The 26,417-nt window shown below is 48.5% G+C and overlaps 1 protein-coding gene across 1 annotated transcript; it reads left to right on the plus strand.

The window, feature by feature from the left end:
- Positions 1 to 1,431: 1,431 nt before the first annotated feature.
- On the plus strand, positions 1,432 to 25,734 carry MOGAT2 (monoacylglycerol O-acyltransferase 2). The gene is made up of 6 exons (XM_077341230.1): positions 1,432 to 1,703; positions 11,853 to 12,031; positions 17,956 to 18,160; positions 19,565 to 19,739; positions 20,546 to 20,745; positions 23,951 to 25,734. The coding sequence occupies exons 1-6, from the start codon at positions 1,610 to 1,612 to the stop codon at positions 24,103 to 24,105; spliced, it is 1,008 nt and encodes a 335-aa protein (XP_077197345.1). The 5' UTR covers positions 1,432 to 1,609; the 3' UTR covers positions 24,106 to 25,734.
- The last annotated feature ends 683 nt before the right edge of the window (positions 25,735 to 26,417 follow it).

Genomic DNA, 26,417 nt, shown 5'->3' on the forward strand with positions numbered 1-26,417 from the left:
TGGACCTTGGGCTAGTCACAGTCCTGTTAGGGCTGTTCTCACAGAGCAGTCCTCTCGGAGCTCTCTCAACCCCACCTACTTCAGAGGCGGTCTGTTGTTGGGAGGGGGAGGTGATTGCGAGCCGCTTTAAGACTTTAAGGGATTTTGGGCTATGTCAAACGGAGTATCGTGTCCAGATCGCAGGAGGTGATGGTACCACTTTGTTCTGCTCTGGTTCGGCCTCCCTTGGAGTCCTGGGTTCAGTTTTGGGCACCCCAGTTGAAGAGGGATGGAGACAAACTGGAGCGTGTCCAGAGGAGGGCAGCAAAGATGGCGAGGGGTTTGGAGACCAAGACGTAGGAGGAAAGGTTGGGGGAGCTTGGTCTGTTGAGCCTGAAAAGGAGGCGACTGAGAGAGGATCTGAGAACCATCTTCAAGTATTTAAAAGGCTGCCATGTAGAGGATGGAGCAGAGTTGTTCTCTCTTGCCCCGGAGGGACGGACCAGAACCAACAGGATGAAATTAATTCAAATGAAATTCAGTCTTTAGACAGTGGATGAGCGACAGGATTGGGAGTGTCCTGCACAGTGCAGGGGGTTGGACTAGATGACCTAGCAGGTCCCTTTCAATATTATTCTATGATTCTATGACATGAAAAATGGGGTATAAAAAACAATTCTTCTTCTAGATGCCAGCCTCCCGGTGAGACCTGGGGATTCCCCCCTTCTCCAGAGTTACAGCTCAGCTTCAGACTAGAGAGATCAGTCCCCCTGGAGAAACTACATGCTTTGTTTGTTTGTGTATACACTGCCACATTCCATTCGGACTTGCAGCGGTTCACAATAACACAATAAAACCAGCACGACCCCACTAAAACCCATTAAAACTGACAGCAACACTAAGCATTGAAAGATGGCGACGCAGAGTTCTAACCCCCCGCCCTCTCCCTCTGTCCAACTTTAGAGGGCCAAGAGCTCTTTCTCACTGGGAGCCAGGATCCAGATGTCCCAATGAAGAGGGATCCGCCGATGGAAACTCCGGGACTCACCGTGGCCTCAACCATACGCCTGGCGGAAGAGCTCCGTCTTGCCGGCCCTGCGGAAAGCTGTCACTTCCGACAGGGCCCGTAGCTCTTCCGGGAGCTCCTTCCACCAGGTTGGGGCCAGGACCGAAAAGGCCCTGGCCCTGGTCGAGGCCAGGCGAATGTCCTGGAGTCATGCGGCATTGCATCCCTCTCCGCCCCAGGCTCGATCCCCGAACCTGGATCTTGCCACCCTCCCTCCAAAGCAGCCATCTCCTCCAGGGGCCTGATCTGTGCTGTCTGAAGGCCAGCCGCCATTCCCGGAGACTGCCAGGCCCCACCCCATGTGAAAAGCCGGAAGCAAAGTGCCTAGCTGTGGTTTCTCACAAACTGTCACCAAAGGGAAATCAGAGTCCTTGGCCCGGGGCAAGAACAGGGCAGACAGGTTCCAAACTGGGAGGGACTTTCTCCCCTCCTGAGCTAGCTTTCTGTCGTCCTCGCTCGAGAGCCTTTGAACACCCTGCAAACAGAGACTTTGCCCTCCCTGGCTTTCTCCGCGGGGAGAGATTCTTTCGCCTTCGGAAGCCGCGGCCCTCGATCCCCCCCAAGATGAAGGTCGAATTCGCCCCTCTCGCCGTCCCGCTCCAGAGGAGGCTCCAGACAGCTTCGGTCGTCCAGTGGGTCTTCAGTTTCTTGGGCCTAGGTAAAAGATTTTGGGGTCCTTTCCATGTCTGCCGCTAACAGGTCCGGTCATTTGACCATAACGGGAACAGGGGAGGTTGGAGACAGAAGGCTGCTACAGGCAGGAGGTTTCTCTGAACTTCTGGAGCAGCCAGACTAGGAGAGGGACTCTGGTTCTGGGCCTCCTGGTGCAAGTTAGGGCTGGAGAGCGGTTTGCCGACCTCCAGGTGATTAGAAAATGATCTCAGGCCAGGCAAAGAAAGTCCGGTGGAGATCCTACTTGAAACGAGAACAAAAAGGCCCTTCCTGAACCGAAAACCACAAAGGTTTCCAAGAAACGGTAACCATGTTTCTCTTGAGACAGGCCTGCAATGCTTGAGAGTAACAAAATGTTTTCCTGCGTAAACAGCCCGACAGCTAAAGGCTGTTTTCGGGATGCTTTTACAATCCTTTCCTCGGAAGTATTATCTCCGTGCAGGAACGACAGAAAACAGAATTCAGCACCAGGATTCTCCGTGAATAATCTCATGCAATAATCTCACGGAGATAATAGCTGTGGTGGAAATTCCTCTTAATCGCATTATAGCCAGCCGGAGTTCCTCCCGTCCCCAAAATCCACCTTTGTTAGGCTTCACCTCCAAAATCTGACAGTCCTGGTTGGGAAACTCCTGGAAATTTGGGGAGAGGCCCCTGGGGAGCGGGGGGGGGGAGTTGGTGAAGGGAGAGACCTCCGTGTGTGTGTGTGTGTGTGTAAAAGCAGTGTTCTCAACTTGGGGATCAGGTCCCCTTTGGGAATCGAATGACCCTTTCACAGGAGTTGTGGCAGGGCAAGCAGCAGGGCCGGGGGGGGTGCCTTCTACACAACAGCCTTGCGGTGTAGATCGAGAGAGAGCGTTCGTCTGTCTGGAGCAGCGGAAAAGAGCGAGATCAGCATGGTGGGACAAGAGGCAGAACTGAACTGAGAAACCCTGGGTAAAAACCAAAGTCTGTACAATCCTGAACCATGGATCGTCATGCCATGGGTCAGTTTTGGTTTAATTCCTGTGAAAGAACTCCTGCATAATTTTGTGGTTGGGGGTCACCACAACAGGAGGAACTGGATTAAAGGGCTGCGGCATTAGGAAGGTTGAGATGGGAACCACTGCTCTGAAGCAGCCTATTTTCTCCAGGGCTACCGATCTCTTTAATCCGGGGATCTGCTGTAATTCTGGGAGATCTCCAGTCCCGTGCCTGGAGGCTGGCAACCCTAGTGCTGCAAACTGAATGATTTGTGGGGTACGGGGACTGTTCTGCATTAGGAGACATATCTTGTTTTAGCCTCCCTTTGGACTCAAGCTTTTCTGCATTTGGGCTTTCCTCCCAAGGGACTTGGGAATGTTCAGCCTGGAGAAAAGGAGGTTGAGAGGGGACATGAGAGCCCTCTTTAAGTATTTGAAAGGTTGTCACTTGGAGGAGGGCAGGATGCTGTTTCTGCTGGCTGCAGAGGAGAGGACACGCAGTAATGGGTTTAAACTACAAGTACAACGATATAGGCTAGATATCAGGAAAAAGTTTTTCACAGTCAGAGTAGTTCAGCAGTGGAATAGGCTGCCTAAGGAGGTGGTGAGCTCCCCCTCACTGGAAGTCTTCAAGCAAAGGTTGGATACACACTTTTCTTGGATGCTTTAAGATGCTTAGGGCTAATCCTGCGTTGAGCAGGGGATTGGGACTAAATGGCCTGTATGGCCCCTTCCAACTCTATGATTCTATGATTTCCCAGGCTGAAATTCGCAACGTGCTTTCTGCCTCCCATCATGCTTTGCTCCCTCCCCCTTTTCGAAAGATGTATTTTTTGCCAAACGATGCCTGCTGAGAATCACAAAATCACCTTCATTGTCATACAGGAAATTGACAACTACCTGCCCACCCACAGGGACCCCAATTCTATGCCCAGATGATGTCCCTCCAAAAAACAAAACAAAAAAACAAACAAAACCAGAATACCTGTCCAATCTGACCTGGAGGAAATTCACCTCCCAACCACAAAGTGACAATCGGCACTTTTGTTTTCATTGCACACCTCAACCCCACCATTCTGCACCCTTGATTGCCTCCCCCCTTCCCCCCAAAGTGTCCTGAATGTATTTTTAAAAAATTCCAGAGTTATAATGTTATAACGCCATAACTCTGCTGTGTAAGACAGCAAGAGTGCTTCTTTAAAAATTAGAACCAGCATTGTAATGCAATCACCCCACCTTTTTTTAAGGCATATTTTTCGGAAGGGAGGGAGGAAGGCAATGAGGCAAAGGGTGTTCCCAAACAACTCAAAATTGCAGGTGTAGACAACAACCTAATTGCACGTGTTTCTGCATAGGGCGGCCCCAAATTAGACTCAATTAGTCCCCACTTTAAAAAATGAAAACTGGTTTTCTGAGACAAGGGAGGGGGCAATTTAGGTCTGTGCCTGAGGTGGTGAATTTCAGTGCAGAAACGGACAAAAATGCTGACCCTTGAAAAATGCAAATCCAAACAAGTTTGAAAACAGTCAGGGTTTCCCCCGTCCTTGGTCCTGATTATTTAACAGGATCCAGACATGCATAGATTTAGCATCGATTTCGGTAACTAGCCGTGTTGGTCTCAAGCAATGGAACAAAGTTTGAGTTCAGTGGGACCTGCGACCTCTCCAACCTTGAAGCAGTAAGTAGGGATGCTTTGACATTCCCAAATAAGATTATGGGGAATCGGACTTGAGTTGCCAGCCTGCAAGTGGAGCCTCTGGACAATCTGATAGTCCAGCTGATCTCCTGACTACAGAGATCACTGAATCATAGAATAGAATAATAGAATCATAGAGTTGGAAGGGACCTCCTGGGTCATCTAGTCCAACCCCCTGCACTAGGCAGGACACTCCCAACCCTCTTGCTCATCCACTGTCACCTGCCACCCCCTTGAGCCTTCCCAGAATCATCCTCTCCGTCAGATGGCTCTCCAGCCTCTGTTTAAAAATCTCCAAAGATGGAGAACCCACCACCTCCTGAGGAATCCTGTTCCACTGAGAAACCACTCTGACTGTCAGGAACGTCTTCCGGATGTTTAGACGGAATTTATAATCATAGAATCATAGAGTTGGAAGGGACCTCCTGGGTCATCTAGTCCAACCCCCTGCACTAGGCAGGACACTCACAACCCTCTCGCTCATCCACTGTCACCTGCCACCCCCTTGAGCCTTCACAGAATCAGCCTCTCTGTCAGATGGCTCTCCAGCGTCTGTTTAAAAATCTCCAAAGATGGAGAACCCACCACCTCCCGAGGAAGCCTGTTCCACTGAGAAACCGCAATAATTGTCAGGAACTTCTTCCAGATGTTTAGATGGAATTTCTTTTGAATTAATTTCATCCCATTCGTTCTGGTCCGTCCCTCTGGGGCAAGAGAGAACAACTCTGCTCCATCCTCTACATGGCAGCCTTTTAAATACTTGAAGATGGTTATCAGATCCCCTCTCAGTCGTCTCCTCTCCAGGCTCAACAGACCAAGCTCCCCCAACCTTTCCTCCTACGTCTTGGTCTCCCAACCCCTCACCTTCTTTGTTGCCCTCCTCTGGACATGCTCCAGTTTGTCTACATCCCTCTTCAACTGGGGTGCCAAAAACTGAACCCAGGACTCCAAGGGAGGCCGAACCAGAGCAGAGTAAACTGGCTGCTTCAGAGGTTGGACTGGATCTGCCAACTCTGGCCTAGGAAATACCTGGGGGTGGACCTGGGAGTGAAATAGGGGTATAAAACCAACTTTTCTCCTCCTCTTCCTCCTATGTTCTTATGTCCCATGGGCTAAGAAACAAGCTAAGTGGAGCTGAATTCTAAAAACTGTTTCTTAATATTCAGCCCATTGTCAAAAGATCTATACAGTGTCGTTATATAAGGCATTTCAAGTCCATCGGTTTCAAACTACTTTTAAAACCATAATAATGTTTCAGGTAGGTCACTGTGTTGGTCTGAAGCAGCTGAGCAAAATTTGAGTCCAGGGGAACCTGGAAGGCCAACCAAGTTTAAGTCAAGGTATCGGCTTTTGTTGATCTTCAAGGTGTTACTGGACGCAAACTTCATTCTTATAATAACGATTGTTTGCCTTAAATGCCTTGAGAACATTGAGCAAGAGTTCAGAGTGTTATCTGGCACATACCCAGCATGCATGCTAAAACATGGCATCTATTTATCAATTTCTCTGCCCCGTGTGAAACGGTGCAGGGGTTGGGGCAGAAAGAAAACTACACAGCTATTGGAGTTAATATTGCCCAAAGCTGAGGACATCAATTTCCTCCAGTTCCAAAAAAGGAGGAAACTAATATAAGAAAACCCGCCAAAGAAGTCGCTGAAAAAAATATTTGGAACGATGCTTTTGAAAGCTGCAGGTAACATTCATGAAAAATGACACACACCGTGCAATATGTTAGGGTTATGATGATGTCCACGTGGACCTCAATAAAGCGATTTATTCTTTAAGCAGTCAGTGCTCTGCTCCTCCTTTTTGCATACTTAAACTGCCAGCGACCACAATCTCAGGTCCAGCAGAAAAACTAGAAGCAATGTCACTATGTCAGGTGACACTCTAGGCTGATTCTGCACTTACTTTGTTTTTTCCGTTGTGGATCCTGCTGAATTCAGATTGATTTGAACTCAGGTCTTTCTCTACCCCCCCAATTGAAATAGAAAGTATTCTGCTCTTGATTGGGGAAGCTCAGTGGGGAGGGGAGCCAAGCGCAGCAGGAGTCTCTTTTCTTGAAGGGCTGGGAGAGGATTGGAGACAGCAGAGGAGGGGGAATAAATCCCAGGGGCAAATCTCTGCTGAGAGAAGTTAGGGCTTCTGGAGCGCAGTCACTTTAAGACAAGCCTTGCAACCGGGAACTAGGAAGTCTTTGAACTGACGCCCTGGCCAATCAGAGAAGACTGCTTTGCTACGAGGCATGGAGAAGGAATTCACAAAAAGCAGAAATCTGCACACTTACTGATGGCGTTTTTTCAAATATTGCGGCTTATATCCACTTCAGGATATCGCAAAGGAAAGGTACGGTCACTCCGGATCAATCATGCTTGTTGCAGAGGGAAAATTTAAAGCGCCCCAAATCAAAATGGAAATTGAATTCAGTGTAGACGGCAGGGATTTATTCGAGCTGGAAGTGGGTAAAAAGCCCCGTGCAGACAACACTCTGGAATCCTACCCGATCTCTATGGTGTGGTGAGCAACCCGGCTGTCCTCATTAGGCACCAGGTCTTAGATAGCAGGGCGGAGTGATTCCTGACTGGGGGGGTCAGGGAGCTGACAAGTAGTAAAGAGGAATCTCTCAGCCCCTCACCGTGTTGAAGCTACCCTTGCTCTATCTGTCTCTGAAGAACAAAGTTTGAGCCCAGTGGTCCCTTTGAGACCAACAAGTTTTATTTGAGGTGTATTAAAACTGAGCCATGGAGTTGTTTCCCATCACCTACAAACTGGTCCTTTTTAACTGGTGATGCTGGGGATTGAACCTGGGACCTTCTGCCCGTCAAGCAGAGGCACTATGGCGTAGTCAACCTGTGGTCCTCCAAATGTTCATGGACTACAATTCCCATGAGCCCCTGCCAGCGTTTGCTGGCAGGGGCTCATGGGAATTGAAGTCCATGAACATCTGGAGGACCACAGGTTGACTACCCCTGCACTATGCCACTGAGCCACAGAGATCTTTCCCATCACCTCCTGCCTGGTCCTTTTCACCTGGTGATGTTGGGGATTGAACCTGGGACCTTCTGCCTGCTGAGCATAACACAGGACAAGAATTTAGCGCCTCCAATTATAATCCCAGCAGCGTACAATCTTATTGCAGTTCTAATCTCTTTAGGGGTGCAAACCTTATTGAACTGTAATCATTTCTGGAAGATTGATTTGTTTTTTTATCTCTGCCCTTTTACTAATGTCTAACTGTATCCTGGCTTGAACTGGTTTAAATATTGTTTCAAGCTTTGTTCGGCCGTTCTCATAAAATTCTTTGTGGGCTTTTAACTGAGAAGAACGGGACGGGCCACAGTTCCAAAGAAATCACATAGCCCAATAAAATGCCACGACCATCTTGGCAAGCGAACAAGCTTTTGGATCTGAGCCCAGGTCCAAAGAAACCTGGTCCCACCAGGGCTGGCGTCTGAGAAGGGAACGCATCTCTGCAAAGGAAGGATGCTGAAGAGAAGATGTTCATGGGCTGACGTGGGAAATTACAACCAGTTGTGGTTTCCAAGGCAACAAAGAACAACCTGGGGAAAGAAAATGGAAGCTGCACATTCATGTACACAAAAAAATATGTTTGCCAATGATGGATGGGGAAACTGCTGGACATTTAGGGGGGGCAGAGCTTGGGGGGGGGTGGCATTTGGGGAGGGACCACAGAAGGATGTAACCCATTATTCATTTATGCTCTGCTTTCCCCCCACACACACACACACACATGATGGAGACTCAAAGCGGCTAACGGAATTGTTTCTTCAGTTTCACCCCCCCAACAACCCTGCGAGGTAGGTCAAGCTGAGAAAGCAATCTTGCCAGGTACCTCCTGACCACTGATGGGGAATGGGGGCTAGAACTACCAGATCCAGGTTGTGAAACTCCTGGAGATCTCCTGGATGGAGCCTGGGGAGGACAAGGTCCACCCTCCCAATCAGCCATTTGCTCCTCCGCATGCAGTGAGCTGGGTGACCTTGGACTAGTCACACTCCTGATCGTGCTGAGCAGCTGTCAGAGCTCACTCAGTCCCACCTCTTTCACAAGGTGTCTCTTGAGGGTAGAGGATGGGAAGGTGATTGTAAACCACTGTGAGACTCCTTCTGGTAGAGAAAGGCCAACTCTTCTTCTTCAGTAATCTCAGGGCTCTCTCACCCTCACCCACCGCACAGGGTGTCTGTTGTGGGGAGAGGAAAGGGAAGGCGAATGTCAGCTGCTTTGAGACTCGTTTGGGTAGAGAAAAGCGGCATATAAGAACCAACTCTTCTTCTTCTTCAGTAATCTCAGGGCTCTCTCAGCCTCCCTCCCTCACAGGGTGTCTGTTGTGAGGAGAGGAAAGGAAAGGCGATTGTAAGCCGCTTTGAGACTCCTTCAGGTAGAGAAAAGCGGCATATAAAAACCAACTCTTCTTCCCTTTCCTAATAATCTCTAGTACCACTGATCTCTCAAAGAGGCATTACAATATCGGTTGTTTCATTCTCAAACACTTTCCTAATAAACCCTAACACGGAATTTGCCCTTTTCCCCTCTGCAGTGGCCGGGGTTATCGCTTGCATTGAGCTAACCACTACGATTCTGTTTATCAGTTATTTGAAGTGGCTTCCCCCCCCCCCCTCACTGGTTTTTGTTACTGCTTTGAACTTTCGTTGGTCAAGGCTGCCTGATCAAAACACCGTCCAGAAAGGAAATGTTCCTATAATCGTCGGTTTGTGGTATAACCACTTTATCGATTCTGGTTAAAACCCGTCAAGGTGGGCATGTAGAAGACGGAATAAACAGAAAAGATGAAATGAGCAACCAGGTGGAATCACCGCATACAGGTATCACTATTTGAACGAAGAACTAATAACTGCAGCTATTGTTAGATATTTCGATGAGGAGGAGATGGGAAAGGACGCCTTGGCTTCGTGCATCTCTCGCTTTTTCAACTGGATTACCAGAAGGAGGATGCTGAGAAGACATTTCTCTTTTCTTTGCTCGTCTATTAGAACTTGGAACGTACAATAATTGGTGCATAACATGATTTGCTATATAGAGCCCCCCTTGGAGGGGGGAAATTAAAGGCGCCGCCAGCCCTGTATAATCTGAAGCCCGCCTTCCTCCTCTGGTGCTCAGGGCCGATCTTTCTGCCAAGGCTTGGCTCCTCGGTCTCCGAATTATCCATCGGCGTAGCTACTGGCAGCTATGGCCTTTCGCCCAGCCCCTCTCAGGCTGCGCCAGCCACTCGGCCTGTGAGCAGACGCATCGGTTGGCAGCCGCCCAGCTAGGCCGCTCGCTGCCGGCAGGCGTTGCCATGGTTATGCCAACGAAACAAGGCCTCGGTGGCACAAAGGAAACCCACGAGAGGGAGCCGGGAGACCTGTTTGGTTGCAACGGGCAACAGGCGAGGCCCATAGGCAGGCCAGCTCATCTCCAGCTGCTTCCGGCCTATCTGGGTGGAAGCTCTCATAGAGTTGTAGAATCCTAGAGTTGGAAGGGACCTCCTGGGTCATCTAGTCCAACCCCCTGCACTGTGCAGGACACTCACAACCCTCTCGCTCACCCACTGTCACCTGCCACCCCCTTGAACCTTCACAGAATCAGCCTCTCCGTCAGATGGCTCTCCAGCCTCTGTTTAAAAACCTCCAAAGATGGAGAACCCACCACCTCCCGAGGAAGCCTGTTCCACTGAGGAACCGTTCTGTCAGGAACTTCTTCTGGATGTTTAGACGGAATTTAGAATCATAGAATCCTAGAGTTGGAAGGGACCTCCTGGGTCATCTAGTCCAACCCCCTGCACTGTGCAGGACACTCACAACCCTCTCGCTCACCCACTGTCACCTGCCACCCCCTTGAACCTTCACAGAATCAGCCTCTCCGTCAGATGGCTCTCCAGCCTCTGTTTAAAAACCTCCAAAGATGGAGAACCCACCACCTCCCGAGGAAGCCTGTTCCACTGAGGAACCGTTCTGTCAGGAACTTCTTCTGGATGTTTAGACGGAATTTAGAATCATAGAATCCTAGAGTTGGAAGGGACCTCCTGGGTCATCTAGTCCAACCCCCTGCACTATGCAGGACACTCACATCCCTCTCGCTCATCCACTGTCACCTGCCACCCCCTTGAGCCTTCAATTTCCCACCAGTCGTTCTTTTTGTCTTCTTGATGTTCTGCTATAATCCTGCTTTGGCCCTTCCTGTTTTCTCCTTCACCTTCAACAAGAGTTGTCATTTCGGCCGGTTCTGTAGTGTCATTAGGCACATTTCAGGTGATACAACCATCAAAGGTCTTGGTAAATTAGCTTGGCTGATAAGAAGGTCATGGTATCTCCTTCCATGCTGGACTTTGATTTCTGCTTCACCATAAAACCAGAGAATGTTCCGACGCAGGAATTTTCAACATCTTAGCTTAGAATTGTCAAGTTTCTTGCTGGCAAAGTAGCTGCACTAATAATAGGAGGTAAATTCAGCTGGGGAATACTCATCACTGGACCTGAATCCTGGGAAACGTAGCCATGTTAGTCTGTTGCGGAAAATCAGAAACAGAAATCCATGCACTGGCGTTCTACCCGAATTACAACCGATCATATAGAGCAGGTGGGGCTGAGAGAGCTCTGAGAGAACTGTGACTAATTCCTGGCCACCTGAGATGGCTGCAGGTGGAGGAGTAGGGAATCAAACCTAGTTCTCCAGATTAGAGTCCACCACTATTATCCACTACCCAGGGGTAGTCAACCTGTGGTCCTCCAGATGTCCATGGACTACAATTCCCATGAGCCCCTGCCAAATTTTATTACGGGGATGAGCTATTGTATACAAGCACACTTCTTCAGCAATCTGAAGAACTGTTCCTGCCCACAAAAGAAGAACTGTATTTTTTATACCCTGCTTTTCATGACCTGAAGGAGTGCCAAAGTAGCTTACATTCTCCTTTCCTTTCCTCTCCCCACCACAGACATCCTGGGGGATAGGCGGGCCTGAGGGAGCTCTGAGAAGAACTGTGACTGGCCCAAGGTCACCCAGCAGTCCTTGAGTTCCTTAAAGTGGCTTCCAATCGCCTTCCCTTCCTCTCCCCACCACAGATTCCCTGGGAGGGAGGTGAGGCTGAAAAGAGCTCTGAGAGAACTGCGACTGGCCCAAGATCACCCAGCCGGCTGCATGTGGAGGAGGAGTGGGGAACAAAACCCGGTTCTCCAGATTAGAACCCACCACTCTTAACTACTAAACCACATGGTGGGCTATAAATCTAATCAATGAAATCAATCACTTGCGCCTAGGATAAAACGTCCTTGGTCTTAACGATGCCCCTGGACTCAAACTCTGTTCTGTTGCTTCGGACCAACACAAATCTACATTCACGGGGAGCAGGCTGCAGGGTCTACTGAGCCCACTTCCAAGATGGCCGCCGCTGCCGCCCTCATGGCCCATTTTCAAGATGGCTGCTCCACCGCCTGACCAGCACTCTTTTCTGTCTCAGCCCAGTGCTGCATCGTGCTCTTCGCTGGCCTCCTCTTCACCCGCTTCTGGCTGATCAGCGCGCTCTACGCCGTCTGGTGGGCCTGGGACTGGGACACGCCGAGCAAAGGCGGGAGGAGAGCCCCTTTCATCCGGAACTCCGTGGTCTGGCGGCACATGCGGGACTATTTCCCCATCACGGTAAGCAGAGGGGTGGGCGGGGCTGTTGTGGGCCTGTTTTATGGATTTATTTGTTTGCAGCCCGCCTTTCCCTCAGTGTGGACCCAAGGCAGGCTTACGTCATTCTTCTGTTGTCTATTTGACCCTCACAACAACCCTCTGGGGTAAGTTTGGATAACAGTGAGATTAGCCCACCATCTTCCGTAGCACACATGAGGATTCGAACCAGGGTCCCTAAGATATTGGTCTGAAAGTCTTAACCATTGCACAGCACCAGATATCACACGACAGCACAATAGAGTTCGTGGGTACTCCGCAAGAGTGTTGTTCCCCTTTCCTGCTCTCCCCTCTGGTTCTAACAACCTCTGGTCAGGGTAGATCTACAAGGTACATGTACTTTATGGACAAGACTTGAATTCACTGCATTTCCGGGATTGGGCTCAGGAGCACTGAATTCAGATCAGGTTTGGTCTGTAAGATAAAATACCTTACGGACCCAATTTGAGTTGAATTCACTGCATTTCGGGGGGCAGATGTACTGAATTCATTCCAGTTTTGGTCCATTTGGTACATGTACTTTATGGACCACACCTGATGTGAATTCACTGTACTTCCTGGACTGGGCACAGTTGCACCAAATTCACACCAGTTTGGTCCATAAATACATATACTTTACGGACCAAACCTGACATGAATTGAGCACATTTCTGGAACTGGGGCTGTACTGAGAAGGGGACAGGAGTACTTAAGTAGGTTGCCAATCTCCAGGTGGGAGAAAGGAAGTGATCCATATTGAAACATGAACCCAAAATGTGTTAAAAACATGTTTTCACACCTTTTCTTAGTGGCTTAACTACACAGTAAAAATATTTCCATTGCCAACAGGAGTTATTAATAAAAATTAAACTCACATGAACAAATAACCTTGTACTCTACTGACTTACAGAATTGCAAATTTTACAGGGAACCGTGATGTTGGTTTGCAAAATACCTCTAGATGGAATGTACGTTAAACCCCCCAAAAGATAATAAGCCCATTTAAGTGAAAGGAACACAATCTAAAAGTAACATCATGCTAGGAAAAACACAGTTATTCTCCTTATCTGTAATCTCTAGGAAGTAGCAGTTCAATTCAGAAAATCTCTTGAAAAGACAAAGTTCGGGAGGTACAAGTTTGCTGAGTTACTCTTAAAGGAGAAATTTATTTATTTATTTAGATTTTTAAATTATAGAAAAGAGGATAAATTCAAGGGTAGAATTAAGTCCTTTGGGATGAAGGGATCGCAGCCGTTGGCTATAGAACGTTTCTCTTCGGAATAAAACCTCGGCAATGTTAATTTGCCTGTTCGCTTTTTTGCACTATGGTCTCCAAACCAAAAACACACATAGATCTGTAGGATCATGGTTGTTATTCATGAAATGTCCAACCATTATACCTCACTAAAGTCCTCCCACTCTTCAAGCTTTGCCCTCTCCAAATCCCACCTCCCCCAAAAAACAAAGATCTCCAGGGATTTCTAGGGATGCCACTCTCCAGGTGGGTTCAAGTGGGTCACCGTATTGGTCTGAAGCAGCACAACAAAAATCAGAGTCCAGGGGCACCTTTAAGACCAACAAAGATTTATTCAAGGCATGAGCTTTCGAGTGCTTGCACTCGAAAGCTCATGCCTTGAATCCATCTATGTTGGTCTTAAAGGTGCTACTGGACTCCCCAGGTGGAAATCAGGGATCCCCTGGGCTTATTTATTATTTATTTATTTTATTTATTATATTATTATATTTATTGACCACACGCTCTCAGCCACCTGACTGAGAGCTCATTGTCAGAATCAAGAAAATGATCCCCTGAAGAAAATGGCTGTTTTGGAGGGGGGACTCTATGGTATTATACTCCACTTACGTCCCTCCATGCCCTGAATCCTGGCTTCACCCCCCAAGCCCCCAGGTATTTCCCATGCCATAGCTGGCTATCCTGGGTACTTCTCAGCCCCTACACTTAGGGAAAACAGAGATGAAGCCCTGGGGTTGTCTTTTGCTGTTGTCTAAGGCAGGAAACAAAAGTTTTTGTTTGCCGGGGCATAGTTTAGAATCATAGAATCATCAGAGTTGGAAGGGGCCACACAGGCCATCTAGTCCAACCCCCTGCTCAACGCAGGATCAGCCCTAAGCATCCTAAAGCATCCAAGAAAAGTGTGCATCCAACCTTTGCTTGAAGACTGCCAGTGAGGGGGAGCTCCCCAACTCCTTAGGCAGCCACTGCTGAACTACTCTGACGGTGAATTTTTTTTCCTGATATCTAGCCTATATCGTTGTACTTGAAGTTTAAACCCATTACTGCGTGTCCTCTCCTCTGCAGCCAACGGAAACAGCCTCCTGCCCTCCTCCAAGTGACAACCTTTCAAATCCTTAAAGAGGGCTATCATGTCCCCTCTCAACCTCCTTTTCTCCAGGATGAACATTCCCAAGTCCCTCAACCTATCTTCATAGGGCTTGGTCCCTTAGTTTCAGACTAGGGAGCATCAGTAAAAAATCTGGATTCGAATCCAGTAGCGCCTTAGAGACCAACAAAAATGTGAGGTATAAACTTTCAAGATTCAATGCTCAGATAGTTGAAGATGAGAGCTGTGGCTCTCAAAAGCTCGCACCCTTGAAATATTGGTCTCTAAGGCGCTACGGCCGGTCCTGGAAGGTAATTCGCCTCCCAAATGACATTTTTATCAGTGACCAGAAGATGGCGCCGCCCAACCAACCTTTAAGACCGAGAAACTCAAAGAGCTTTCAGATAACTCCTGGTGCAGCGGTGGGGCTCCTGGGACTTGTAGTCCATGGACATCTGGAGAGCCACCAGTTTGTCTACCTCCCTCTTCAACTGGGGTGCCCAAAACTGAACACGGTACTCCGAACCAGAGCATAGTTCTGTGAGGGTCCCACAAATATTTAAACTACTCCTGAGCAAGGATGTGAAAGTTAGGATCCTTGGAAGCTGGACATTCCTAGGTCTGCCATCAGCCAAGAACAATGTGGCAGCATGCATACGTTAATATACAGTAAGCCTGAACAATGGGGTGGATTTCACAGCTGCTGGGTCTCTTAGATAATTTGTGGCAAGGTAGAAGCTTTTGTGAGTCGCTGCTCAGTTCTTGAGGCACAGCAATGACTCCTCCCCTGCCACCAATTTTGCCAGTCTTGAAGGTGCTCCTGGATTTTGGCTCTTTTCTGCTGCTACAGACAGACTCACATGGCTGCCCATCCAACTCCAACTACAGCCAGAGTAGTTCAGCAGTGGAATAGGCTGCCTAAGGAGGTGGTGAGCTCCCCCTAACTGGCAGTCTTCAAGCAAAGGTTGGATACGCACTTTTCTTGGATGCTTTAGGATGCTTAGGGCTGATCCGGCAATTTTGGATCCCACCACACAGTCAGAGAAAGCTGGTTTAATTATTTGGTCCTTGGTGTTTTGTTTTCAAACTTTGCTGTGTAATGATTAAACTGGGGCTGCCTCGAATGCTCTCCGGCAAAAGGACAGCCAAGAAATCATGTAAACAGAAAAGCACAAATATTTTGCAAAGACCAGGAAGGGGGGGGGGGGGGTTACTCATGCCTTGAGACAAGCTGTCACGTCCCCAGCTGACTTTTCAATGAAACGGGCTAGGCGTTTCAGCAAAAGTGCTTTATTGACGAAGCGAAATGAGGTGCGTGGTCTTTCTTGTTGAAACCGATTTAAACATTACAGAAATCCCTATAACCACCTGATGTCCCATCCCCTAACGTCACAGGAAACACCCCAATTTGGAGAAGGCAGGCTCTCCCTTTCCCCAAAGAACAAAAGCTTCACAGTCTGGACCGCCAGTTTGGTGTGGTGGTTAGGAGTGCGGACTTCTAATCTGGCATGCCAGGTTCGATTCTGCGCTCCCCCACATGCAGCCAGCTGGGTGACCTTGGGCTCGCCACGGCACTGATAAAACTGTTCTGACCGAGCAGGAATATCAGGGCTCTCTCAGCCTCACCCACCCCACAGAGTGTCTGTTGTGGGGAGAGGAAAGGGAAGGCGACTCTAAGCCGCTTTGAGCCTCCTTCGGGTAGGGAAAAGCGGCATATAAGAACCAACTCTTCTTCTTCTTCAGTAATCTCAGGGCTCTCTCAGCCTCGCCTCCCTCACAGGGTGTCTGTTGTGGGGAGAGGAAAAGGAAGGTGACTGGAAGCCGCTTTGAGACTCCTTCGGGTAGAGAAAAGCGGCATATAAGAACCAACTCTTCTTCTTCTTCAGTAATCTCAGGGCTCTCTCAGCCTCGCCTCCCTCACAGGGTGTCTGTTGTGGGGAGAGGAAAAGGAAGGTGACTGGAAGCCGCTTTGAGACTCCTTCGGGTAGAGAAAAGCGGCATATAAGAACCAACTCTTCTTCTTCTTCAGTAATCTCAGGGCTCTCTCAGCCTCCCCTCCCTCACAGGGTCTTTGTTGTGAGGAGAGGAAAGGGAAGGTGATTGGAAGCTGCTTTGAGGCTTCTTCTTTTTACAACCAGGTGTGACTATTAATCTTAGGGTTGCCGTTCTCCAGGCCCCACTTCTATTGTTTCTGAACCCTGAGTAATGTTTCAGGGTTTTCTCAAGGGTAAAAAAAGTTGAGAAAGTCTTCTCTTGACACCTCTTTGGAATAAACGGAGGACTGGGAGGAGGGAGATGGTCCTGCAATTGAACACGACGAAAAACAAAACAAAAGGGTCATGATCGACTTCCACTCCTGCTGGAAACAAACCTGCCGGCCAAGCAAAACAGCCTGTCCGGTTCACTGCGCTAGCAAAGGGCAGGTTTGTAAAAGGGTCATAAATCAGAAACAGCCTTGAGAGAAGAACACCAAGAAGTGCTGATGAAGCAGCTAGAGATGGCACGGGACTAGTGACAAATTAACTCTGTCTCGGTGTGCCTTAGAAACGGGAGGATGGGCTGGCAGAGATGAATTAGGGGTACAAACCTTAGGGTTGTGCGCCAGTCGGCCCGATTCGGCTTCGGTGCCCATTATAGGCAATGGTGCCATTGACTTTAAAGCGCACTGAAGCCGAATTGGTCCGGATCGGGGCCCTGGTGCACAAGCCTAGTAGTGAATTCTTCTGGAATAACAATGGCTCTCCACCTGCCTGAGAGATCAGTTCCCCTGGAGAAAACAGCTGCTTTGGAGGGCATTATACCCCACTGAAGAAGTTGGCTCTTATATGCCACTTTTCTGCCCGGAGACCACTGAACGGGGAGCCACGTTTTTATCTATAGTTATGACTCACAGGGTAACGAAGTAAAGGTTTTATCTTTTCGTATTTGCTGCTCTCTTGTCTGCTGAAATGTTTACAGTTTTATAGGTCTGTATTACAGAAGTAATTTGTATACTGCTTTATATTTTGGATGCCATTAAAGGTTTTTTGTATTGGATTGGATTATATTGTATTGCTAGCTAGGTAAAGGTAAAGGTATCCCCTGTGCAAGCACCGAGTCATGTCTGACCCTTGGGGTGAGGCCCTCCAGCGTTTTCATGGCAGACTCAATATTATTATTATTATTAGATTTATTTCCCGCCTCTCCCGATAGGGTTGGTTTGCCAGTGTCTTCCCCAGTCATTACCATTTACCCCCCAGCAAGCTGGGTCCTCATTTTACCGACCTCGGAAGGATGGAAGGCTGAGTCAACCTTGAGCCGGCTGCTGGGATCGAACTCCCAGCCTCATGGGCAGAGCTTTCATACTGCATGTCTGCTGCCTTACCACTCTAGCCCTGTTTAAATGTTCAGTACTTATTGCGAACGTAGAGAGACATCAGGCCGTAATGATGGTCAGTCACCTTCTTGAACAATCCAAGGAGGGGGACACAATGGTTGTATGAACCGGTCATTAGATTTCAAAAGAGAACGACTTGGTAGACTCTCTGTGAACCTGCAAGAATCTAAGATGACTTTCCCCCCTTGCAGCTGGTGAAGACGGTTGAACTGGATCCGACGAAGAATTACATCTTTGGATTCCACCCCCACGGAGTTCTGGTGGCTGGAGCCTTCCTCAATTTCTGCACCGAGGCCACGGGTTTTTCCAAAATCTTTCCGGGACTGACCCCACACCTAATGATGCTGAACCTCTGGTTCAGAGTCCCTTTCTTCCGCGACTACCTGATGAGTGGAGGTAGGCATGCTAGACAGGTTGGCACAGCTCGGATATGCAAACAGGGTGGAGCACCAGCTGCTTAGAGAATAAATAGCTTCATTCAGAAGAGAAACAACCTTGTAAAGAGGGAGAGAAGAGAGAGTACTAAACTGACTAGCTGTTCTGTTATCTACGTTCAGTCTGCGGAGCTCTCAAAGTAAGCAGGGAGGAGATTGGTATTGAAACTAGGGGCCAAGCCCCTACGGGCTCTAGATTGGGGGGGGTGGAAGAACTCCGCGAATGGCCTCTCCCCCCCCCCTCCGCCGCTCCAGGACCTGAAAAGGCTACAGGATGGAGGCCCCCGGGGAAGGGAACTCACGGTCAGGGGCAGCTTTCACGAGGCAGGGATCTGCAGCCTCCGAGCCTCAGAGGGAAGTGGAAGGAGGAGGGGGTAGCCAGGGGTGGGGGATGGAAGGCGATTGGCTGGCTGCTGGACAGACAGGCAAGCTGATTGGAGGAGGAGACACTCAGGGGCGGCACAGCCACCCTGAGTGGGTGTTAAGCGCTTGAGTGGCACTTAATCCATGAGACACGCTCTTCTTCCTAGGCCTTACCAGAAATATACAGTGGAATGGATAAGGGAGAAGAGGGATATCGAAATAGGAAGGGGAGGTGGAGGGAAGCAGATAAAACTTCGGACTGCCCTGGTCTCAACTGTAGATCCAGTGGAAGAGTGCCATTTTGCAGGCCCTGCAGAACTCTGACCGCCCCATCAGGGCCTAGCTCTCAACAGGCAACTCACTCCACTAGGTTGAGAGCAGGCACACATCCTTGGGACTAGGGATCATCAGCAGACTGGTGTTTACAGAGCACAGTGCCCTCCTGGAGACACACTGGGTGAGGCAGTCCTTCAGATACCCAAGGCCCACACTGCATAGAGCAGGGGTAGTCAAACTGCGGCCCTCCAGATGTCCATGGACTACAATTCCCAGGAGACCCCTGCCAGCATTCGCTGGCAGGGGCTCCTGGGAATTGTAGTCCATGGACATCTGGAGGGCCGCAGTTTGACTACCCCCGGCATAGAGCCTTAAAGGTCAGGACCAGAACCTTGAACCTGATCCGGAACTCCACTGGCAGCCAATGCAACTCTTGGAGAGCAGGATGGATATGAGCCGTTCATGAAGTCCCCATTAGGACCCGTGCCGCTGCAGTTTGTAACAGCTATAATTTCCAGATCGGGACCAAGGGTACAAATACAGAAATCAAGTCTGGAGGGGACTGTTGCACGGATCACTGTGGCTAAGTCTCCTGTAGTTAGGGCCCTATCTCTGCCTCTCCTCTTTCCTATCAAGTATGTTAGTTCTTAAATAATCCTTTGTCCACTCTTTAATCAGGTTGTGCACTGCTGCTGTGCTAATTACTCTGCTGACCCTTCGTACCCAGGTTTGGTCCCATCAGACAAGGAAACGGCTTCCTATGTCCTGAAGAAGCCGGGAGGAGGGAACGTTCTTATCATCGCTGTTGGAGGGGCACAGGAAGCCCTGGATGCCCGGCCTGGAGCCTTTACGTTGCTCTTGGCAAACCGCAAGGGGTTTGTTCGCCTGGCCATAGCTCATGGGTGAGTCCCAGGTCCCTTGTGTTGGAGGCTGAGACTTGGGAATGTTCAGCCTGGAGAACAGGAGGTTGAAAGGGGACAGGATGGCTCTCTTTTAAGTATTTGAACAGTTGTCACTTGGAGAAGGGCAAGATGCTGTTTCTGTTGGCTGCAGAGGAGAGGTCCTGCAGGAATTAGTTTAAACTACATATGAGTTGAAGAATATAAGCTTGATATCAGGGGGGAAAATTCCACAGGCAGAGTAGTTCAGTAGTGGAATGGGCTACCTAATGGGGTGGGCTACCTAATAAGCTAACCCTCACTGGTGGTCTCCAAGCAGCAGCTGGACAGATCCTTCTCCTGGATGCTTGAGGCTGATTCTGCACTGAGCAGGGGGTGGCACTAGATGGCCTCCATGGCCCCTTCCCCCTTTAGGATTCTAGGAGTCTAGTTCAGCAGTGGAATTGGCTGCCTCAGGAGGTGGGGAGCTCCCCCTCACTGGCCGTCTTCAAGCAGCGGCTGGACAGATCCTTCTCCTGGATGCTTGAGGCTGATCCTGCACTGAGCAGGGGGTGAGACTACATGGTCTGTGTGGCCCCTTCCCACTCTAGGATTCTGTGATCAGTGGAATGGGCTGTCTAAGGAGGTGGGGAGCTCCCCCTCACTGGGGGTCTTCAATCAGCGGCTAGACAGATCCTTATCCTGCACTGATCCTGCCATTAGCAGGGGTTTGGACTAGAAAAATATTTCAGGGGCTCCTCCATGGTTGAAAGGTTGCCAAAAGCTGCCCTACACCAATGCTAATCCTTCCTCCATCTTTTTTTCCCCAGGGTACCACTTGTCCCCGTGTTTTCTTTTGGTGAGAACGAACTGTTTGACCAAGTGGAAAACCCCAAAGGCTCATGGCTGAGGTGGACCCAAGAATACCTGCAGAAGATCATGGGGATCTCTCTCCCTCTCTTCCACGCTAGAGGGGTCTTCCAGTACAGCTTTGGTCTGCTTCCATATCGACGGCCGATCTACACCGTGGGTAAGTGTCATGCCATCTCCCGTTTCCCCTGGGAGCTCGAGACTTACAGTTTAATTCTCTCTTCCTTCCCTGCTTGGTTATTTGATCCCTTTTGCTCTGCTGCTACCTCCAGGCATCCACTTATCTTTGTCCTTGGAAGTGTGAAGTTTCCCAGCTCTGGTTGTCCTAGCAGCTGGATTGATATTTGGGAACCCAGACATTCACTTTCTGGTTTTCGGGCCCTGTTAGATCAAAGGGGTAGTGTATGGGAAGTGGTCTTTCTGCATTTTGTTAGGGGACTCACCTCCAGTAGATCTAAACCTTGTCTCCCCCTTTGTTCACCACCTTCACCAATTTCTCTGCCCCGTGTAACTCCTGAACAAACATGCTCTGCTATTATTTCTAATAAAGACTGTACTACCTTTGGACTAAATGGAGTCATCGTGGTTCTGTCGTAAAGAAGGATTTTGTTGCAGGCTGTTCTTCAGAGAGCGTCTTGTCCCACCCCCTTCAGGTCTGTCGTGGGAAGGGGCCTCTGGCTACTAGTTTGGCTGCAAGTCTGCACCACGAGACCCAACTGGCAGGGGCCAAACCCTGTGTCTACTCACACTTCCTGTTTACAATCGTGCTGTGGGAGGTGAGATAGAGCATCCGCTAGAAAGTTTGAACAGTCTGGGAGGTGACTTAATGTGAAGTCAAAATGAGAAAAGAATTCAGCCCACCAAATCTGCTGAGCATTGAATTTGTTCAGTTTCTGTAGCACTTCTAAGTTCTTATGATCAGTCCAGACTTGGAATGGCTCAGTGGACTCTTCCAGAAAATGTCTGCAAGCTGTTTGTGCCATTTTCACCGCTGCTATTTCCTTCTCCCAAATTGCCCAATCACATTAAGTGGCAGAAAATTTGTGGAAGAGTTTGTGGCAGAAAACTTGTGGGAGACGTAACTTCCCATCCTCTCCCTGCCCACTGCTGACTTGGATAAAGGGCCATGTTGGGTCTGGGTGAACCACCACGGGTTCATTAAAAAAGGCATTTGAGCTCATTGAAAAAGTTTTGACAGGAATTAGACCAGTTCAGGTGGTAACCCAGTTTCTGGGGCCTCTCCCCTCGAGTTTTCAATAAGTCAGTCAAAGGCAGAGTCACATGCAAAAATCGTGGTAACAAATCTCTGTAGACATTGGTGAATCCGAGGAAGAATTGAAGCTGCTGTCTAGTATGGGGAGGGGCCCAATCCAACACATCTTGGATCTTAGTGGGTCCATGAGAATGTCTTCTGCAGGCACCCGATAGCCTAAGTAGTCAAGGCTACTCTTGTAGAATTTACACTAATTTAGCATACAGTTTGTTGTCTAGCAACCACTGGAGGACCTCCCTCACTAGGGGAATATTCTTTGCCTCATTTTGGCTGTAAATCAACACATCATCAAATTAAACCACTCCCCCCCAGTACAACAGGTCATGCAACATTTCATTAATTACATTCATAAACACACCGAGTGCTTCGCTTAAGCCAAATGGCATATAAAGATACTCAAACTAGCTCATGGGGGTGCTGCAGTCTTCCATTTGTCCCCTGGGGAAATTCACACGCTGAAATAAGCTTTCCTCAAATCCAACTTAGTAAATACCTTCCCTCCTCCCAATTGTCCCAACAAATCTTTGATGAGGGGAAGGGGGTACACATTTGTGTTTGAGACAGCATTGAACACCCGGTAGTCTGTGCAAAGATTAAGGGTACCATCTTTCTTTTTTGTGAAAAGTATGGGCACCGCCATGGAGGAGAGGGCGGGTCTGATAAAACCATGGGCCAGGTTTTTGTCAATGAACCTCTGCAGCTTTTCCAGCATGGCAGGGCTCTTTCAGCTTGGCAGGGCAATTGAGATGTAATTGTTTCAAAGCTTGTTTGGCCTGTCTCGTTGGCTTCTCCGTACATTTACTAACCTATTGGGCAGAAGATGCCTCGTGAGACAGATTAATGAAGCTGCCAAAGAAGAGAACCCCCTGCTGTAGTCTGACAAATACAATTAGAGAATTCCATAAGGAAGGACAAGCACCTCTCACCTTTTCTGACTGCCAAGATGTTTTTTGAAGTTTCTTTGGCTTGAAGTTCGACATTTTAACAAGGTCTAATCTCAGTCCGCATGGGTTATCCATGGAAAACAGCAAAAATTAAATCAATAACACCATTTCCAAGATGTGCTAGGACCAGAGGCAGGACTCTGTAGGAGGGTAGAATACTGGAGTCTTAAGAACATGAGCTCTGCTGGATTGGACCAGTGAGGGTCTATGTAAAAGAAGACAAGTTGGGTTTTATGCCTCTCTTTGCAATCGCCTTCCCTTCCTCTGCCCACAACAGAAACCCTGTGAGGTAGGTGAGGCTGAGAGAGCTCTGACAGGACTGCTTTGTGAGACCAGCTCTAAGAGAACTGTGACTAGCGCAAGCTCACCCTGCCGGGTGCATGTGGAGGTACAGGGAATCAAACCCAGCTCTCCAGATTAGAGGCAGCCACTCTTAACCATGATACTGGCATTCCATCTCACACAGTGGCCAACCAGATCCTCTGGAGGGCCAACAACAGGGCAGAGAGGCTAAGGCCTTCCCCTGATAAAAACAGAAGTGTCTCGCTGGATCAACCCAGAGGTTCATCTAGCTCAGCATCCTGTCTCACACTGTGGCCAGCCAGTTTCTCTGGAGGGCCAACAACAAGGCATAGAGGCTCAGCACTTCCCCTGATAAGGACCTCAGAAGAGACTTGCTGGATCATACCAATAGCCCACCTTGTCTACCATTTGATAGATTCATGGAGAAATAATGGCTACTTGCCATGGCAACAGTGGGGAACCTCCACATTCACAAAGCTGGGAGTTGGGTTCAGATTCTTATGTTGGAAAGTAGCATGAATATACATGTTCATTGAAATACTGGTCATTCCCCTTTCTCAGTATTCAGATTGATATGATAAACACAGAAAGGTCCCCGCAGTTAGCTCTGCCCAGCATGGCAAAATGGTGGCTGGCTTCCCAAAATTACAACAAAATGCCAGGCTATAGAGATCATTTTCCCTGGAGGAGATGGGGTCCCTCTCAAAACTCTACCCTCCCCAAGTTCCCTTCCCAAATCTCCAGGAATTTCCCAAACTGGAGTTTGAAATCCGAGGACTAACCTTCCCCTCTGAAAAGCTGACTGGCATATGTCCGTGACGTCAATATCTCTTTGTCTTCTCCAGTCGGAAAGCCCATCCAAGTGGAAAAGAAACACAACCCAAGCCAAGAAGAGGTAGACGAGTTACATGAAAAATACATGGAAGAGCTCTGCAAACTCTTTGAAGAGCACAAATTGAAGTACCACATTCCGGAGGACCAGCATCTTTCCTTCATCTGAAGAGAGTCGTCCTTAAAAGCTTATTATTCATGAATTGCTTCCATTGCGTTGGATCCCAAGAACCATAAGTGGGAGGAGCATAGACAATCATGTTATTTCACAGGTTTCTGCACTGGGACTTCGGCAAGAAGTGTAGAAGCAGTTCTCTAATGTGTATATCTTATAGCAATTCAAAGATTCTCATTTAAGGTTGGCCAAGGAGAAGAAGACCTTTGGGTAAAGATTCCTTTGGTTTCATGCATGGCTGTGAGTGAGTGAGTGAGTGAGTGAGTGAGTGAGAGAGAGAGAGAGAGAGAGAGAGAGATGTCAAAAGGTTGAAAAGGGGTGGATTCAAGAAACAAAACAGTCTCTGAAACAGAATTTTCTCCATTTTGAATTTTTTTTCATCACTAACAAAAAGTTAATGGGCTTATGCAAAATGTATGGCTGTGGGAGGGAAAGAAGGATGCAAACCTGGGGAACCTCCAGAATGACAGCTCATTGCAAGACTAGAGAGATCTGTTCCCCTGGAGAAAATTGATGCTTTGGAGGGTGGACTCTATGGCATTATGCGCCACTGAATCCCCCGTCGTCCCCAGAATCCATCCCCAAATTTCCCAACCTGGATCTGGCAACCCTACCCTCTCTATCCCCCGCTGGTGGACAGGGTGGACCTGGCAACCTAATTTCCAGGCCAGCTTGATTAGGCAACATGGCCACCCGGGTGCTTGTTGGATTGATTTTCCTGCAACAAGACACCTGAAGGTACACCTCTCTGGCCACCTGATGCAGCAGCTCCTTACGACAGCCCTGCATTTGAAACACGCTTTGATGGACAGCACTTTGAAAATCAGGTTTCAAAAGCTGAAATAACAGCAACAGTGAGTGGAGGGTTAAAAATCTTCACTAGGCAAAGAGAGCCAGAGTGACAGGATGCTCTGAGCACTCTGACTGGCCAGCAACAGCTGAGAGGGATTTAATATATTCTATCTGTGTGCTGAGAGAGAGTCAGCCTAGGCTGATTTTGATGTTGGTTTAGAGAACAGTTGGACAGATCCTTAGCTGACCATCCACTCTAAGGGGAAATTCTAGTTAGAGAACTGAGTTTTCCACGGACAGCTAATCCACACTGTGTCTAGACAACTAGGGCAGATATCTGGCAGTGGGAATTTGGGCAGTGTAGTGTTAACTCCCAATTCAGGCCAAAATTGAAGGAGAATTTTTCTAAGGAGAGAAAGTGGATCCCTGCCCAGTTAGAAAGGGGGAAATCTGGTGTGTGTGTTTCATCAGACTTGTGTGAGAGAAAGTGATTCAGATTCCTCAGTAGACATTGAGATATTGGTTCTTCTAGGAAGGGAAAAGGGGAAGTACTAGCAAGACCTAGGGGAGTTCAGTGGAACTCAAAAAGATCAAAATAGGAAAGCTGATGTGTTTTTGAGATAAACACAGTAACGAAACCTCTCAATGTAAAAGAAATCTCAACCACTAAGAATAACCGTATGAACATCTCGAAAGAGAACTCCAAGAGGTTCAAACTAAAAGAAGAAAAAAATCCAAATTATTTGAAAAGCTTGATTCCTCATTCCAACTACCCTTCTCCTCTTTGCAAAATAAAAACTTTGGTTTGTTGATAATAAAAAAAACACCTCAGAGCCTTTCTGATAAAGGGTTATAAGAAAAAGGGCTCTACAACTTCTCCAAAGGGCTCGAGGGCTAAATAAGGACAAAACAATTTAACAGTGACAGGGTGGGACAGTGAGGTTCAGTTTTATAACTAAGGAACCACTCCCCAAGGAGTCTGTAAGGAGACTGTAGCTCAGTCTGTGAGGAACAACATTTTCATTTGGGAGGGAAAATTAATCTCTGAGTAAGGAAGTATCTCTGAGTAGGGAAGGACTGCAAGGCGAACAAACCGGTCAGTCCTAGAGGAGATCAGCCCTGCCTGCTCCTTAGAAGGCCAGATCCTGAAGATGAAACTCAACTACTTTGGCCACCTCATGAGAAGGAAGGAAGGACTCCCTGGAGAAGAGCCTAATGCTGGGAGCGATCGAGGGCAAAAGAAGAAGGGGACGACAGAGAATGAGGCGGCTGGATGGAGTCACTGAAGCAGTCGGTGCAAACTTAAATGGACTCCGGGGAATGGGAGAGGACAGGAAGGCCTGGAGGATCATTGTCCGTGGGGTCGCGATGGGTCGGACACGACTTTGCACCTAACGAGGGAAGTATGTAAAGGTTACCTCAGAAAATGTAAAGGTAACATGGGCAAAACTAAGAGGGCTCAGAGGAGAGTGATAAGGAGGGTCCAGGGCCTGGGGACCAAGTCCTGTGAGGAA

Source organism: Paroedura picta, chromosome 6 (assembly GCF_049243985.1).
Source record: "Paroedura picta isolate Pp20150507F chromosome 6, Ppicta_v3.0, whole genome shotgun sequence".
Classification (NCBI taxonomy): Eukaryota; Metazoa; Chordata; class Lepidosauria; order Squamata; family Gekkonidae; genus Paroedura; species Paroedura picta.